At 45.6% G+C, this 18611-nt stretch overlaps 1 protein-coding gene across 1 annotated transcript; it reads left to right on the plus strand.

The window, feature by feature from the left end:
• Positions 1-301: 301 nt before the first annotated feature.
• Positions 302-6874, plus strand: LOC109737766 (acetate--CoA ligase CCL3). Its single transcript, XM_020296899.3, has 3 exons — positions 302-785; positions 3295-3885; positions 5717-6874. The coding sequence occupies exons 1-3, from the start codon at positions 432-434 to the stop codon at positions 6611-6613; spliced, it is 1842 nt and encodes a 613-aa protein (XP_020152488.1). The 5' UTR covers positions 302-431; the 3' UTR covers positions 6614-6874.
• The last annotated feature ends 11737 nt before the right edge of the window (positions 6875-18611 follow it).

Genomic DNA, 18611 nt, shown 5'->3' on the forward strand with positions numbered 1-18611 from the left:
CGGGCATCGTTGGAAACGACCGGGAAAACCTCCGGTCCGGCATCGTTGCCCTCAGTTTTTCTCGTCCTTGGTACCGAGGCAAGGATCGTGTGACCGGGAAAACCAATGGCCAGGTCCCGGCAACGACAGACGCGAGCTTCATTTCGTGCACGTCCAATCCAAGACCTTTCCCGCTACTGTACAAGCGCGGCGCATGGAGACTGCCCCGCTACGGTACAGAGCGGCGAATGCGCCAGTCGACGTCGCAGGATCTCCCCGCTCGCAACGGGACCATACATTACACCGGAACCGGACGGACGGGCGTCGCCGATAAACTAACAACGGAACGCCACCCACCCACCCCGGCCGGCTGCCGCGCCACGAGCCGTGGCGGCGGATCCCCACCACCCGCTCCTCACCCCCCTCTCCACGATCGCCCCACCGGCATCGGCATGGCATATATAACGCAAGCCAAGCCGGGCGCAGCGCCCCCATTTGATCGGCGATACCGTGCCAAGTCAAAGTCACACGAGCGACCCACTCAGGGGAGAGAGAGAGGCGGGGGCAGCCGGCCGCGGCGTTGGGGAGAAATGGCGGCGGAGAGGGACGTCGACGACCTGCCGCGGAACGCGGCCAACTACACGGCGCTCACGCCGCTCTGGTTCCTCGAGCGCGCCGCGCTGGCGCACCCGGCCCGCGCGTCCCTCGTGCACGGCGCCCTGCGCTACACCTGGGCCGACACCTACCGCCGCTGCCGCCGCCTCGCCTCCGCCCTCGCCCGCCGCTCCGTCGCCCACGGGAGCACGGTACGGGATGCCATCTCCCTTCTCCTCCGTTTCTCCCCTCTCCCCCCTTCCTCTAGGTGTGCCTCTGGTCCGGTGTGTTCTGAGGGAACTGTGCCATAGGCCGTACCTCCCTAGACTTGCACGCTCGTGTCCTATCAACTTCACACATCAGGTCCTACGAACTTGTATACGTGTGTCAGTAGAGACGCGAAGTTATTTTGATTGTCAAACAATGATCCTGTGACACTTTAACCCTACAGAATCCAAAGTTTGACCATGTGGTTGCTTAGTAAGATCGATCAAATATTGCAATTTTTTCACCAAATATTCGAATTACATATAACAGTTCCCCGTTGATTTCACTCGTAAGCACATGATAAAATTCAGTTGGTATTTAGCTCAAGTGTCGTACCATATCTGCTTACAAATAATAGACTGAAATGTGTAGATTCAAGTTCGCACAAGTGTAAGGACCTGGCTATACCGCACTCTATTCGAAAAAACAAAACATAGAAACTTTCCATTTGGTCATTCAACTTGCCCTGAGAGGTAAAACGTTATTTTCTGACTGTGTCAGTAGAGACCCGAAACAGTTTTGATTATCAACCAGTGACCCTATGACACTTTAACCCTATTGAACCCAATGTTTGACCATGTAGTTGCTTAATCAGATTGACCAGATCTTGTAAAACTTTCAGCAAATGTTTGAATTCCATATAACAGTTCCTCGTTGATTTCAATTTTGAGCGCATGGTAAATTTCAATTGGGATTTAGCTCAGGTGTCATACCATCTCTACTTACAAACAATCGACTGAAATGTTTAGATTCAAGTTCACACAAGTGTAAGGACCTGGCTATACGCATTCTATCCGGACAAAAAACATAGAAACTTTCCATTCAATCATTCAAAGTTCAAACTTGTCTTGAGCGGTAAAATGTTATTTACGGAGAGTCAGGAATAGATAGCATCTCGTTATTCACTTACGCTACCTTCAAAATTTTATTCCAAAAAACATAACATAGAAACTTTCCATTTGATCATTCAAACTTGCCTTGAGCGGTAAAACGTTATTTTCGGAGAGTCAGAAATATATATATTCTCGTTATTCCCTTATGCTACCTTCAAAAGGTTATATACGTAGCTATTTGTGGTCATAAATGAGCTTTCAGCTCCTGGATTTCTTGTAACAGATATGAGGTCCCATCATTTGATAGACTATTAATAGATGGGTGGGTGAATGTTGTGCTTCTTCAGCCCTCAACTTCTCGTATGATAGGAAGGCATGTTAAAAGCTTCTCCTTTCAACACACATGTCTTGTGCATTTCAATTAAACAAACACATGCTGAGATTTGATGGTTCACATGAATACAGAAATGGAGTGGCATACTTCTCAAAATGAAGTTATAAAGGATATTGTTTCACGTATTGCTGTATCCACATGCTGTTATCGTTTCTATTGAATGAATGGCATACAGCAGCCAGTTCATCCAAAAGTCCGAACTGATGGAGAAGGGTGGACAATGTATTTCAACATTTCCATGTTTCTGTACAACCAGTTTGTTTCAAGTTTGCACCATCCCAGGCTTGGGCTAGTGAGCAGAGAGGTTGGTTACAAATTTCAAACAGAGGCCAATATTTAACTTTAAGGGAACAATCCCCCAGCCATGTGCCATGCCAGAAGCTAACACTTTTCCCATTCCCCACATTCCATTTGTAAAATGTGTTAGAGGCACTTAAAGCCCAGGTAATGCCTTTCCAGAATGGAGATCCAACCCCATTTCTAGGCCAATACATTAGGGTTTTCTGTGTTGTACTAATGATCAATCAGAATTCTCCAATTCCTCCCCTCACTGTCAAAATATCTTTTCCGGCAAGAGGCTAGAAGAGCCATATTAAAATCTCTAATATTTGGAACACCCAGTTCACCAAAATCATTCCTTCTGGACACCAATTCCCAGTTGGCAAGGTGATATCTATGATTATCACCTATATTCCCCCCCAAAGAAGTGGGCCATCTGGTAGTTGATTACATTTATCGCCCATTTTGGAAATTTAATAATTGCCATTAGGTATGCAGGGATGCTCACAATGCAGGCACATAGTAAAATTAATTTGCCCCTGTAGGACAGAGTCCTACCATCCAGCCAGAGATGTTTCTAATTATCCTATCAATAATAGGTTGTAGATCTTCTCTACGCAATTTATCATAGTGCAGTGGAACACCCAAGTATTTGATGGGAAAAGACCCCAATTAGCAACAGAAATTTTGAGCAAAAGATTTACAACCTATTACTCCCATCACTCTATTCATCTTGTCGACACCAAAACTTGTGTTTTCAAAGTTCAAACATTCAATAGATTTGCATTATACAGAAGATTAACTGCAGAAATCACCTTGAAGACAGTAATTTCTCTTCAAGTGCTACTATAGTAGTTTGATTGACTATTTCGTGCTAGCTAATACTACAGCATGCATAGAGTATATTCTGTTATGTTTATATTGATTATCTTCTCTTATATCTGTTAGGTGGCTGTAATAGCTCCAAATATCCCAGCAATTTATGAAGCTCATTTTGGAGTCCCCATGGCTGGAGCAGTGGTCAACTGTGTCAACATTCGATTAAATGCTCCCACTGTTGCATTTCTGTTGGAGCACTCGTCAGCTGAAGTTGTGATGGTTGACCAAGAATTTTTCTCCCTGGCAGAGGATTCTTTGAGGATTATAGCAGATCAAAAGAAAGGTTCTTTCAAAAAGCCACTTGTAATAGTTATTGGTGATCATACCTGTGATCCTTCAGCCCTCCAAGATGCTTTGAGAACAGGGGCAATCGAATATGAGAAGTTCTTGGAAACTGGCGACCCTGAATTTGCATGGAAACCACCGCAGGATGAATGGAAGAGCATTGCCTTAGGTTATACTTCTGGAACGACATCTAGCCCAAAGGGTGTGGTTTTGCATCACAGGGGTGCTTACCTAATGTCACTCAGTGGTGCTCTTGTATGGAAAATGAACGATGGCGCGGTTTACCTGTGGACTTTGCCGATGTTCCACTGCAATGGCTGGTGCTATACATGGACGCTTGCTGCTATCTGTGGAACAAGCATATGTCTTCGTCAGGTATGCCTCACTATCTTGTAATCATGCTTCATTAGAGACCTTCTTACTGTGAAATGTCTTTAACATAAACCCTGGCACAGAACTTAAGTACTAAAATTTATTTTAGAATGTACACATATGAGCTACTCCCTCTGTAAAGAAATATAAGAGCGTTTAGATCACTACTTTAATGATCTAAACGCTCTTATATTTCTTTACGGAGGGAGTACTCACGAAACCTAATGCTTCCGGGAATATTTGTTTCTATATGAATGGAAGTTATTTATGTATAGGACAGTAAGTGTGAGACCACGATGATCTGGTTGAGAAGTATATTTCATAGGTTGATGCAATAAATGTAAAATACCATGATGAATTCTAACAATAAATGATGCTACTCTACTGAAAGTAATCATCCATCGAGTCATTGAGTATGAATACTCACAGACAAATTATAACTAGCTTGATTCACTGTATCAGCCTTACTTTGAACACTAAACCTGCAGTAGCTCGCAGTTGAATCATAAAAAATATTACACCAAGATATGCAAAATACTAGAACGATCCTGGGTTCTGGTGTACCCATTCTCCAAAACTTAGCAAAAGAAAAACGTAATTCTATGTTTTCGGAAAATTCTGGAAAAAATCAGGCACATAGGTATCGAGTTAAAACTTACCCATGTAAAATTTCTCCAAATAATATGACGATTCACTACCGGTATGAAAATGATAAAATGAGAATGCTACAGTTTAAGTTTCGGAACATAAAGTGTAGCACTATCATTTTCTCTTTTTTTATCTAGGTTACAGATGGCCATATTATTTGACACAAATTTACTACATGGGTAAGTTTCTAACAAATACCTATCTGCATGGTTTTTTCGGAATTTTTCAAAACATAGAAATACATTTTCTGCCAAGTTTTATGAAGTGGGTTCCGTACCCAGGTCCCAAAAATCCTCTCCCACCAAGATACATGAAAGAAGATAAAAAGGATGGCCTCGCAAGAAACCAAGTACAAGTAGTAGAATTATCAATGCAATACCTGTCTGCAATTTAAGATGATTACTTTCCTGATATCTTGATTTTTTTAATCGGAGGAGAATTGTAGATCATCTTTCTTTTTCACTGGAAGCTTCTGATGGAGATTCATGTAAACAAATGCTCATTTGTAAATTGCCTCCCAGATAAAATGAACCGTGAAGACGGCCTTGATGCCTTTGTATGTGATGCAGTTGCCACATAAATGAATGAATAAGATAACACACTATATTACATAGGTTGAAAACTTTGGAATTTGGACCCTTGCTGTTTATGTCATGTGATTATGCACCCAGTTCGTTGCCAACTTGATGTTCAACGATTGGCTTTACTGCACACTTTTTTTTAACAAGACTGCACGCTTAGCTTATGATTTGTTATCCACATGCTAGTAACAAGAACTTGCTTTGTCATGAACTGCTTGAAACAAGTTGGGCATACTTGATTGTTGTTTTGATACAAGGATGTCGATGCCTAGAATGTGTAAGCTTGGACATTAAGGGATATAGCTTGGCTGAACTTTTTTTTGCCGCTCAGTAGGATACACTGAGCCACAATGTTCATACGAAATATTCAAAATGAGAAACAGACGGGAAAGCAAAACAAGTTTGACAACAGCCCCGTGGCTGAAACAAAGAATCACTTACATGAGTTCACTTTGAACCACTTGTATTGATTTTGAACTTTGAGGGTAAATGTTGTTGGCAACTCACTGGATTATTCATTCTTGTGTTCAGTATAGTGAGCAATTTAACTATCTCGTCTCACAAGCATATATGGTTCTCTTGTGTTGACCCATATTTATTTACAGGTCACAGCGAAGGCTATCTTCTCAGCGATAGCCAACCAAGGAGTGACTCACTTCTGTGGGGCGCCAGTTGTGCTCAACACCCTCATCAACGCCCCTCCAGCTGACACCATTCTCCCGCTGCCTCGCGTTGTGGATGTCATGACTGCTGGCGCTGCTCCACCGCCCTCAGTCCTTGCGGCAATGTCGAAGCTCGGCTTCCATGTCTCTCATACGTATGGCCTCTCGGAGACATATGGGCCATCCACGGTGTGTGCATGGAAGCCAGAGTGGGACATCCTGCCAGATGACGAGCGTGCCCGCCTCCAAGCTCGCCAGGGCATTCGCTATGTAGGCCTGGAGGGGCTCGACGTGGTCGACCCCAAGTCCATGGCGCCAGTCCCAGCGGACGGCTCCACCCTCGGAGAGATTGTCATGCGAGGCAACGCCGTCATGAAGGGTTACCTGAAGAACCCCAAGGCCAACGCCGAGGCATTCGAAAATGGGTGGTTCCATTCCGGCGATCTGGGCGTTCGACACCCCGACGGCTACATCGAGGTGAAGGACCGAGCCAAGGACATCATCATTTCCGGCGGGGAGAACATCAGCAGCCTGGAGGTGGAGAAGGCGGTGTACCTGCACCCGGCTGTGCTGGAGGCGTCCGTTGTGGCGCGGGCCGACGAGCAGTGGGGGGAGTCGCCATGCGCCTTTGTCACGCTCAAGGACGGCGTGGACGGCTCCGACGAAGCAGCAATGGCTGCTAACGTGATCAAGTTCTGCCGCGAGCGCCTGCCCGGCTACTGGGTCCCCAAGTCCGTGGTGTTCGGGCCGCTGCCCAAGACGGCGACGGGTAAGATCAAGAAGCATGAGCTGAGAGCTAAGGCCAAGGAGCTGGGCCCGGTCCGGAAGAGCAGGATGTGAGCTAGGCTAGAACTCCTTGTGCCCTCGTCCACTCCAGAGCTGTCGTTTGGCGTCGGTGTACTGTATTCTTTGGACACCACACTGTATTTTGTTATATCACCTGGCTTCTGTACGAACTAAGGTGCTTGCTGAATTGTTTCTTACTGGCTGCTTATCGTGTATATGCCGTATGTACTTATTAGAGTGTTGTAAGTCTTCTGGAAGGCAGAGACGCACTGATTTTTCATGGTGTTGGTGAAAACTGAAAATTAGGCCGGGCAACTACTGACAGCTCTTTCTTGTGGAGGGGTTTAGAATAGGCGATTCCTTCAGTTTAGTTGCATATATCTTGCTGATCGAGTTTGTCAGGAATTAAAAGGCTGGAAAGAGATAATGCCATCTCTAGAAGGAAGGAAGATAAGGAGGGAGACACCAATACGGCATTTCTCAAGATCCACACCGCCCATAGACGCCAAAAGAGCCACATGACGGGGCTGCATCAGGACGGCCACTTTGTCAGCGATCTTCCTGGCATGGCTCGGGCTGCGTTCGACCACTTCACTGCCACCATTGGATCCCAGTCCACGCGTGATCACGCGCTCAACCTGCGCCTGTTCGATCAACGCCGCTTCGACCTGCTACCGCTTGATGAGCCTTTTTCCGAGGACGAGATATGGAATGCAATCAAGGCCCTGCCGCTTGGCAAGGCGCCGGGACCGGACGGCTTCACGGCGGAATTCCTACGCTTGTGTTGGGCCATCGTCAAAGATGACATATGTGCCGCTTTCGACAAACTCTACACTATGAACGGCATGGGATTTCGCAAACTCAATGAGGCGCTACTCATCCTACTGCCCAAGAGACAAGATGCATCGACCCTCGCGCATTACCGGCCGATCAGCCTTATACACCTCATTGCCAAGCTCTTCGCCAAAGTCCTCTCCCTCCGGCTAGCGCCGCGTCTCCGGGAGATGGTGTCCACGAACCAAAGTGCGTTCATCGCCGGAAGGAGTGCGCATGATAACTTTCTTCTCGTCCAACAAACGGCCCGGCTCCTCCACAACCTCAAGGCACCGCGCGTTCTTCTTAAATTGGACATCGCCAAGGCATTCGACACCGTGGCGTGGCCATTCCTCCTCGAGACGCTTCGACACTTGGGGTTTGGCATGCGTTGGTGTGAGTGGATTTCGATCCTCCTCTCCACAGCTTCGACTCGTGTTCTCCTCAACGGCACCCCCGGACCGCCGATCGCTCATGCCCAAGGGCTGCGCCAGGGTGACCCGGTGTCCCCCATGCTGTTCACCCTGGTGATTGACAAGCTTAACTCGCTCCTCGAGCATGCCACAAACCAAGGGATCCTCCAGCGGCTGACCACGCGCCACGCCGCGTCCAGCATATCCATGTTCGCCGACGACTTGGTCATCTTTTGCCACCCCGACGCCCATGAGCTCTCCGCCATCAGAATGCTGCTCGACACTTTTGGCAACGCCTCGGGTCTTCGAACCAACTTCCTCAAGTGTTCCGCTTCACCCATCAGATGCGGCGACAACCACCACGCCACCATTGGCGCCTCCCTCTCCTGCCCGCTGGCGGAATTTCCCATCAAATACCTAGGGCTACCGCTCTCAACTCGCAAAGTGCCGGCCTCCGCCCTCCTTCCGCTTGTCGACAAGCTTGCCATGAAGCTCGCCACCTGGAAAGCCTCTCTGTTGTCCCGTGGCCAACGGCTTGCTCTTGTCAGACATGTCCTCACCGCCATGCATGTGCATATCCTGTTAGCGCTAGCGCTACACCCAGCGATCCTCAAGAAGGTCAACAGGCTCATTCGAGATTTCCTTTGGCACGGCAACAAGGATGCCCATGCTGGTTGCTGCATCGTCTCATGGCAAAAGGTGTGCCGTCCCCTCGCGCTTGGTGGACTGGGGATCCGCGATCTGCACCGTACTGGCGTCGCCCTCCGCACCAGGTGGCTTTGGCTGCAGCGAACCGACCCTGACCGCTCCTGGAAGCATCTCCACCTCCCGACCGATCACGAGGCCTCTGTGCTCTTCCGTGCTTCCACGACCTGGACCATCGGCAATGGCAACACCTGCAAGTTCTGGCAGGATCACTGGCTCAACGGGCGCTCCATCCCCGAGATTGCTCCTACCCTTTCTGCCCTCATCCCGAGGCGCCGCCGAAGCCAACGCCTTGTCAGCGATGCTCTCAACAACAGAGGCTGGATCGCCGACATCCACGGCACCTTACACCCCCGCGCGGTCATCGAATATGTCGAGCTATGGAGGCTGCTCCAAACTATCCAGCTCTCCAACGAACCCGACAAGCTCTCCTGGAAATGGACGGCCGATGGGAGCTACTCCGCGCGTTCAGCCTGCGTTCAGCCTACCACGCGTTGTTCATCGGCGCCACCACCGCACCATTCTGGCGCCCCATCTGGAAGACTTGGGCTCCTTCCAATGCGAAGATCTTCCTCTGGCTTGCCTCTCTCAACAGATGCTGGACCACCGACCGGAGAGCGCGCCACAACCTTCCTCATGACCCCTTTTGCAAGCTGTGCAGCCAAGACAACGAGACACTGCACCACCTTCTCGTCGGCTGCGTCTTCTCGCGCATCATTTGGCACGACATCATGGCATGGTGCCGCATTCCCGCCCTTCCCCCTGATGGCGCTTCCAGCTTCTTCGACTGGTGGATGGCAACGACGGCCAGCGTGCCAGCCTGCCTCCGCAAAGGGACGAACTCCATCATCATCCTCACCTCTTGGGCACTTTGGAAGCATCGCAACGCAGCTCTCTTCGACAATGCCGCACCCTCCTACAACAAACTTGTCGAGGACATAAAACAGGAGGCGAAACTCTGGGCAAGAGCCGGCGCCAAAGGGCTCGATAGGATCATTTCTGTAACATAAGATGTAAACTTTGAGGCTGAGCATCCTCCCTCCCTCGCTGCTCAACTAGCGCCTAGGCCTGCCATCTCATGTGTACGAGGCCTAAGACGCTCACCCTTGTACTCGCCCCCAACCTATCAATGGAATGATACACAACTTGCGTATTCGGGCTAGAAGGAAGGAAGATCTTGTTAAAAGTTGTGGCACAAGGAAGCCCATCTTATGCTATGTCAGTATTTAATCTGCCCTTGGGAATTGGTAAGGCAATGACTAGTGAAATCTTAGTGTTCTATTTTCTTAGGACAACGCTAACGCCCACACGTGTGGTGGGAGCGAAACCCGTCCACACGTCCTATAATACATAGACTGCGTCACGTCACCGCATGCATGCATGTGGGAATTTTTTTGGATTTTCTGTTTTTAAAATATTTCATCTCTTAAATGAAAAATCCGATTGAAGATCCGTTTTCACCAATAAATCCCTCGCGACGAGATCTTCGAAACTAGATCTCATATCAATGTATTTTGACGATTTTTTTGGGGTTAAAAGTTGCCATATCTATTGCACATGAATTGTCATGGTGTTTACACTGAATTTTCCATGATATGTTTCAGTTATTTTCTTCTATATTTAAAAGTAAATTTTGACATATTATAAAACGGGGAACTAAGAAACTAGACTTGCCATGAACCATAAACTAAAATTGCCATGATACATGCACTTAAAATTGCCATGGTTCATACAAAAAATAATTTTCATGGTCAAAGTACTGGAATTGCCATCAAAAAAACTAAAATTGCCACATGGCAACTTTAGTTTAAGCACTATGACAACTACACTATAAACATGATGGCAACTTTTGGGGGGGGGGGGGGGGGAATTCGTCGAAACATGTCAACATGGGGTCTAGTTTTGAAGATCTCGTCGAGACGGATTTAATGGTGAAAACGGATTTTTAATTCAAATTTTTAATTAAGAGATAACACATTTTTAAGCTGAAACCAAAAAGATTCCTGCTGATATCATTTGTTCACACGTGGCAAAATGAGTGGTAATGGAGGCGTGTGGGCGATATGCAAGATGCCACACGTGTGGGCGTTAGTTTTTTCCTTTTTTAGGAATATCACATTTTATTGATTAAGGATAATCAAGAGAGAGTGCCTCCCGGATACAATCCAGGGTTCCATGAAATATAGAGTCACCGGAGGACTCGGAAGATCTAGCTAGAATATGTGTCGCAACATTACAAACAATTTACATGACTAGAGGACTCAGTGTTCTGGTTGAATTGTGGGAGATGATGATTTGAAGAAAAAAGTACATTGGATGGCGTGGTGAAAGATGTGAATTCCGAGGAGGATATAAGATATGGGTGTTAGGTACCTTCTAGCTTTAATTTTGCTATGTTGGCAAAGCACTGTCGGTGACTAATTCAGAATCCAGAATATTTATGTACACGTGTTCTTGGCGCAAAATATTTTTTAGATGGTTACATTTTGAAGTCCTCCACTTTGAATACATCGGAGAGTACATTTGTAGGAGTCCAAACTTTTGAAAGGGGATGTATTTGGAGAGTGGGTACTGAACAAAATATAAGTCTTTTTAGAGATTTCAATAAAGGACTACATACAAAGAAAAATAAGTGAATCTACACTATAAAATATGTATATATATGAAGGAAATATGCCCTAGAGGCAATAATAACGTTGTTATTTTATATTTCCTTATATCATGATAAATGTTTATTATTCATGCTAGAATTGTATTAACCGGAAACTTGATACATATGTGAATACATAGACAAAACACCGTGTCCTTAGTAAGCCTCTACTAGACTAGCTCGTTAATCAAAGATGGTTAAGTTTCCTAACCATATACTCCCTCCGTCCGGAATTACTTGTCGTGGAAATTGTTAGAAATGGATGTATCTAGAACTAAATTATGTCTAGATACATCCATTTGTCCGACAAGTATTTCTGGACGGAGGGAGTACATGTGTTGTCATTTGATGAACGGGATCACATCATTAGGAGAATGATGTGATGGACAAGACCCATCTGTTAGCTTCGCATAATGATCGTTAAGTTTTATTGCTATTTCTTTCTTTATGACTTATACATATTCCTTTGACTATGAGATTATGCAACTCCCAAATACCGGAGGAATACCTTTTGTGCTATCAAGCGTCACAACGTAACTGGGTGATTATAAAGATGCTCTACAGGTATCTCCGAAGGTGTTTGTTGGGTTGGCATAGATCGAGATTAGGATTTGTCACTCCGAGTATCGGAGAGGTATCTCTGGGCCCTCTCGGTAATGCACATCATAATAAGCCTTGCAAGCAATATGACTAATGAGTTAGTTGCGGGATGATGCATTACGGAACGAGTAAAGAGACTTGCCGGTAACGATATTGAACTAGGTATGAAGATACCAACGATCGAATCTCGGGCAAGTAACATACCGATGACAAAGGGAATAACGTATGTTGTCATTACAGTTTGACCGATAAAGATCTTCATAGAATATGTAGGAACCAATATGAGCATCCAGGTTCCGCTGTTGGTTATTGACCGGAGAGGTGTCTCGGTCATGTCTACATAGTTCTCGAACCCGTAGGGTCCGCACGCTTAACGCTTGATGATGATTTTGTATTATATGAGTTATGTGGTTTGGTGACCGAATGTTGTTCGGAGTCCCGGATGAGATCACAGACATGACGAGGAGTCTCGAAATGGTTGAGAGGTAAAGATTCATATATAGGACGATAGTATTCAGACACCGGAAGTGTTCTGGGGGTACCGAGTACGTATCGGGTCACCGGAAGGGGTTCCGGGCAACCCCCGGCAAGCTATATGGGCCCTTCTCCACAGTTTATGCCTCCGGTCAGATTGTCATAGTGCTTAGGCGAAGCCCTGCGCGGATCACTACACCATCACCGTCACCACACCATCATGCTGACGAAACTCTCCCTCGACACTTTGCTGGATCAAGAGTTCGAGGGACGTCATCGAGCTGAACATGTGCAGAACTCGGAGGTGCCGTACGTTCGGTGCTTGATCGGTCGAAATAAGAAAAAGTTCGACTACATCAACCGCGTTGTCAAACGCTTCCGCTTTCGGTCTACGAGGGTATGTGGACACATTCTCCCCCTCTTGTTGCTATGCATCTCCTAGATAGATCTTGCGTGAGCGTAGGAATTTTTTTTGAAATTGCATGCTACGTTGCTCAACAGTGGTATCAGAGCCAGGTTTATGCCTAGATGATATGCACGAGTAGAACACAAAGGGTTGTGGGCGGTGATCGTCATACTGCTTACCACCAATGTCTTATTTTGATTCGGTGGTATTGTTGGATGAAGCGGCCCGGACCAACCTTACATGACCACGTTCATGCGACCAGTTCCACCGATAGACATGCAACTAGTTTTGCATAAAGGTGTCTCGCGGGTGTCTGTTTCTCCTACTTTAGTTGAATCGAATTTGACTGCGGCCGGTCCTTGTTGAAGATTAAAACAACAAACTTGATAAATCACCATTGTGGTTTTGATGCATAGGTAAGAACGGTTCTTACTAGAAGCCCGTAGCAGCCACGTAAAACTTGCAACAACAAAGTAGAGGACGTCTAACTTGTTTTTGCAGGGCATGTTGTGATGTGATATGGTCAAGACATGATGTGATATACGTTATTGTATGAGATGATCATGTTTTGTACAAGTTATCGGCAACTGGCAGGAGCCTTATGGTTGTCGCTTTATTGTATGAAATGCAAACTGAAGGAAATATGCCCTAGAGGCAAAAATAAACTTGTTATTTATATTTCCTTATATCATGATAAATGTTTATTATTCATGCTAGAATTGTATTAATCGGAAACTTAGTACATGTGTGAATACATAGACAAACAGAGTGTCACTAGTATGCCTCTACTTGACTAGCTCGTTGAATCAAAGATGGTCAAGTTTCCTAGCCATAGACATGAGTTTTCATTTGATTAACGGGATCACATCATTAGAGAATGATGTGATTGACTTGACCCATTCCGTTAGCTTAGCATTTGATCGTTTAGTATATTGCTATTGCTTTCTTCATGACTTATACATGTTCCTATTACTATGAGATTATGCAACTCCCGAATACCACAGGAACACTTTGTGTGCTACCAAACGTCACAACATAACTGGGTGATTATAAAGGTGCTCTACAGGTGTCTCGATGGTACTTGTTGAGTTGGCATAGATCCAGATTAGGATTTGTCACTCCGATTGTCGGGGAGGTATCTCTGGGCCCTCTCGGTAATGCACATCACTATAAGCCTTGAAAGCAATGTGACTAATGAGTTAGTTGCGGGATGATGCATTACGAAACGAGTAAAGAGACTTTCCGGTAACGAGATTGAACTAGGTATTGAGATACCGATGATCGAATCTCGGGCAAGTAACATACCGTTGACAAAGGGAACAACGTATGTTGTTATGCGGTTTGACCGATAAAGATCTTCGTAGAATATGTAGGAACCAATATGAGCATCCAGGTTCTGCTATTGGTTATTGACCAGAGATGAGTCTCGGTCATGTCTACATAGTTCTCGAACCCGTAGGGTCCGCACGCTTAACGTTCGGTGACGATCATTATTATGAGTTTATGTGTTTTGATGTACCGAAGGTAGTTCAGAGTCCCGGATATGATCACGGGCATGACGAGGAGTCTCGAAATGGTCAAGACATAAAGATTGATATATTGGACGACTATATTTGGACATCGGAATGGTTCCGGGTGAGATCGGGAATATACCGGAGTACTAGGAGGTTACCGGAACCCCCCGGGAGGTATATGGGCCTTATTGGGCCATAGTGGGAGAGAGGAGAAGGGAGCAAAGGAGGGGGCGCCCCCCCGAGCCCAATCCAAATTGGGAGGGGGGCCGCCCCCCCTTTCCTTCCTCCTTCCTCCTCCTTCCTTCTCTCCTAATCCAACTAGGGAAGGGGGGGAATCCTACTGCCGGTGGGAGTAGGACTCCCCTTGGGGCGCGCCTAGGAGGCTGACCTCCTCCCCCTCCTCAACTCCTTTATATACGGGGGAGGGGGGCACCCCATAGACACACAAGTTGATCATTGATCTCTTAGCCGTGTGCGGTGCCCCCATCCACCATAATCCACCTCGTCATATCATAGCAGTGCTTAGGCGAAGCTCTGCCCCGGTAGCTTCATCATCACCGTCATCATGCCGTCGTGCTGACGAAACTCTCCCTCGAAGCTCTACTGGATCGTGAGTTTGTGGGACGTCACCGAGCTGAACGTGTGCAGATCGCGGAGGTGCCGTACGTTCGGTACTAGGATCGGTCGATCGTGAAGACGTACGACTACATCAACCGCGTTATCATAACGCTTCCGCTTACGGTCTACGAGGGTACGTGGACAACACTCTCCCATCTCATTGCTATGCATCACCATTATCTTGCGTGTGCGTAGGAATTTTTTTGAAATTACTACGTTCCCCATCAGTGGCATCCGAGCCAGGTTTATGCGTAGATGTTATATGCACGAGTAGAACACAAGTGAGTTGTGGGCAATACTAGTCATACTGCTTACCAGCATGTCATACTTTGATTCAGCGGTGTTGTTGGATGAAGCTGCCCGGACCGACATTACGCGTACGCTTACGCGAGACTGGTTCTACCGACGTGCTTTGCACACAGGTGGCTGGCGGGTGTCAGTTTCTCCAACTTTAGTTGAATCGAGTGTGGCTACGCCCGGTCCTTGTGAAGGTTAAAATAAAACATACTTGACGAAATATCGTTGTGGTTTTTATGCGTATGTAAGAACGGTTCTTGCTCAGCCTGTAGCAGCCACGTAAAACTTGCAACAATAAAGTAGAGGACGTCTAACTTGTTTTTGCAGGGCATGTTGTGATGTGATATGGTCAAGACATGATGCTGAATTTTATTGTATGAGATGATCATGTTTTGTAACGGAGTTATCGACAATTGGCACGGGCCATATGGTTGTCGCGTTATTGTATGAAATGCAATCGCCTATAATTGCTTTACTTTATCACTAAGTGGTAGCGATAGTCGTAGAAGCAATAGTTGGCGAGACAACAACGATGCTACGATGGAGATCAAAGTGTCGTGCCGGTGACGATGGTGACCATGACGGTGCTTTGGAGATGGAGATCAAAGGCACAAGATGATGATAGTCATATCATATCACTTATATTGATTGCATGTGATGTTTATCTTTTATGCATCTTATTTTGCTTAGTTCGGCGGTAGCATTATAAGATGATCTCTCACTAAATTTCAAGGTACAAGTGTTCTCCCTGAGTATGCACCGTTGCGAAAGTTTGTCGTGCCGAGACACCACGTGATGATCGGGTATGATAAGCTCTACGTTCACATACATGGGTGCAAGCCAGTTTTGCACACACAGAATACTCGGGTTAAACTTGACGAGCCTAGCATATGTAGATATGGCCTCGGAACACTGAGACCGAAAGGTCGAGCGTGAATCATATAGTAGATATGATCAACATAGTGATGTTCACCATTGAAAACTACTCCATCTCACGTGATGACCATACATGGTTTAGTTGATTTGGATCACGTGATCACTTAGATGATTAGAGGGATGTCTATCTAAGTGGGAGTTCTTAAGTAATTTGATTAATTGAACTTTAATTTATCATGAACTTAGTACCTGATAGTATTTTGCATGTCTATGTTGTTGTAGATAGATGGCTCGTGCTGTTGTTCAGTTGAATTTTAATGCGTTCCTTGAGAAAGCTAAATTGAAACATGATGGTAGCAATTACACGGACTGGGTCCGTAACTTGAGGATTATCCTCATTGCTGCATAGAAGAATTACGTCCTGGAAGCACCGCTAGGTGCCAAACCCGCTGCAGGAGCAACGCCAGATGTTATGAACGTCTGGCAGAGCAAAGCTGATGACTACTCGATAGTTCAGTGTGCCATGCTTTACGGCTTAGAACCGGGACTTCAACGACGTTTTAAAAGTCATGGAGCATATGAGATGTTCCAGGAGTTGAAGTTAATATTTCAAGCAAATGCCCTGATTGAGAGATATGAAGTCTCCAATAAGTTCTACAGCTGCAAGATGGAGGAGAATAGTTCTGTCAGTGAACATATATTCAAAATGTCTGGGTATAATAATCACTTGATTCAACTGGGAGTTAATCTTCCTGATGATAGCGTCATTGACAGAATTCTTCAATCACTGCCACCAAGCTACAAGAGCTTCGTGATGAACTATAACATGCAAGGGATGGATAAGACAATTCCCGAGCTCTTCGCGATGCTAAAGGCTGCTGAGGTAGAAATCAAGAAGGAGCATCAAGTGTTGATGGTCAATAAGACCACCAGTTTCAAGAAAAATGGGTAAAGGGAAGAAGGGGAACTTCAAGAAGAACGGCAAGCAAGTTACTGCTCAAGTGAAGAAGCCCAAGTCTGGACCTAAGCCTGAGACTGAGTGCTTCTACTGCAAAGGAACTGGTCACTGGAAGCGGAACTGCCCCAAGTATTTGGCGGATAAGAAGGATGGCAAGGTAAACAAAGGTATATGTGATATACATGTTATTGATGTGTACCTTACCAATGTTCGCAGTAGCACCTGGGTATTTGATACTGGTTCTGTTGCTAATATTTGCAACTCGAAACAGGGACTACGGATTAAGCGAAGATTGGCTAAGGACGAGTGACGATGCACGTGGGAAATGGTTCCAAAGTCAATGTGATCTCGGTCGGCACGCTACCTCTACATCTACCTTCAGGATTAGTTTTAGACCTGAATAATTGTTATTTGGTGCCAACGTTGAGCATGAACATTATATCTGGATCTTGTTTGATGCGAGACGGTTATTCATTTAAATCTGAGAATAATGGTTGTTCTATTTATATGAGTAATATCTTTTATGGTCATGCACCATTGAAGAGTGGTCTATTTCTATTGAATCTCGATAGCAGTGATACACATATTCATAATATTGAAGCCAAAAGATGCAGAGTTGATAATGATAGTGCAACTTATTTGTGGCACTGCCATTTAGGTCATATTGGTGTAAAGCGCATGAAGAAACTCCATTCTGATGGACTTTTGGATTCACTTGATTATGAATCACTTGGTACTTGCGAACCATGCCTCATGGGCAAGATGACTAAAACGCCGTTCTCCGGAACAACGAGCGAGGAACAGATTTGTTGGAAATCATACATACTGATGTATGTGGTCCGATGAATGTTGAGGCTCGTGGCAGGTATCGTTATTTTCTCACCTTCACAGATGATTTGAGCAGATATGGATATATCTACTTGATGAAACATAAGTCCGAAACATTTGAAAAGTTCGAAGAATTTCAGAGTGAAGTGGAAAATCATCGTAACAAGAAAATAAAGTTTCTACGATCTGATCGTGGAGGAGAATATTTGAGTTACGAGTTTGGTCTTCATTTGAAACAATGCGGAATAGTTTCGCAACTCACACCACCCGGAACACCACAGCGTAATGGTGTGTCTGAACGTCATAATCGTACTTTACTAGATATGGTGCGATCTATGATGTCTCTTACTGATTTACCGCTATCGTTTTGGGGTTATGCTTTAGAGACGGCTGCATTCACGTTAAATAGGGCACCATCTAAATCTGTTGAGATGACACCTTATGAACTATGGTTTGGCAAGAAACCAAAGTTGTTGTTTCTTAAAGTTTGGGGCTGCGATGCTTATGTGAAAAGGCTTCAACCTGATAAGCTCGAACCCAAATCGGAGAAATATGTCTTCATAGGATACCCAAAGGAGACAGTTGGGTATACCTTCTATCACAGATCCGAAGGCAAGACATTCGTTGCTAAGAATGGATCCTTTCTAGAGAAGGAGTGTCTCTCGAAAGAAGTGAGTGGGAGGAAAGTAGAACTTGATGAGGTAACTGTACCTGCTCCCTTATTGGAAAGTAGTTTATCACAGAAATCTATTCCTGTGACTCCTACACCAATTAGTGAGGAAGCTAATGATGATGATCATGTAATTTCAGATCAAGTCACTACCGAACCTCGTAGGTCAACCAGAGTAAGATCCGCACCAGAGTGGTACGGTAATCCTGTTCTGGAGGTCATGTTACTTG

Source organism: Aegilops tauschii, chromosome 4 (assembly GCF_002575655.3).
Source record: "Aegilops tauschii subsp. strangulata cultivar AL8/78 chromosome 4, Aet v6.0, whole genome shotgun sequence".
Lineage (NCBI taxonomy): Eukaryota > Viridiplantae > Streptophyta > Magnoliopsida > Poales > Poaceae > Aegilops > Aegilops tauschii.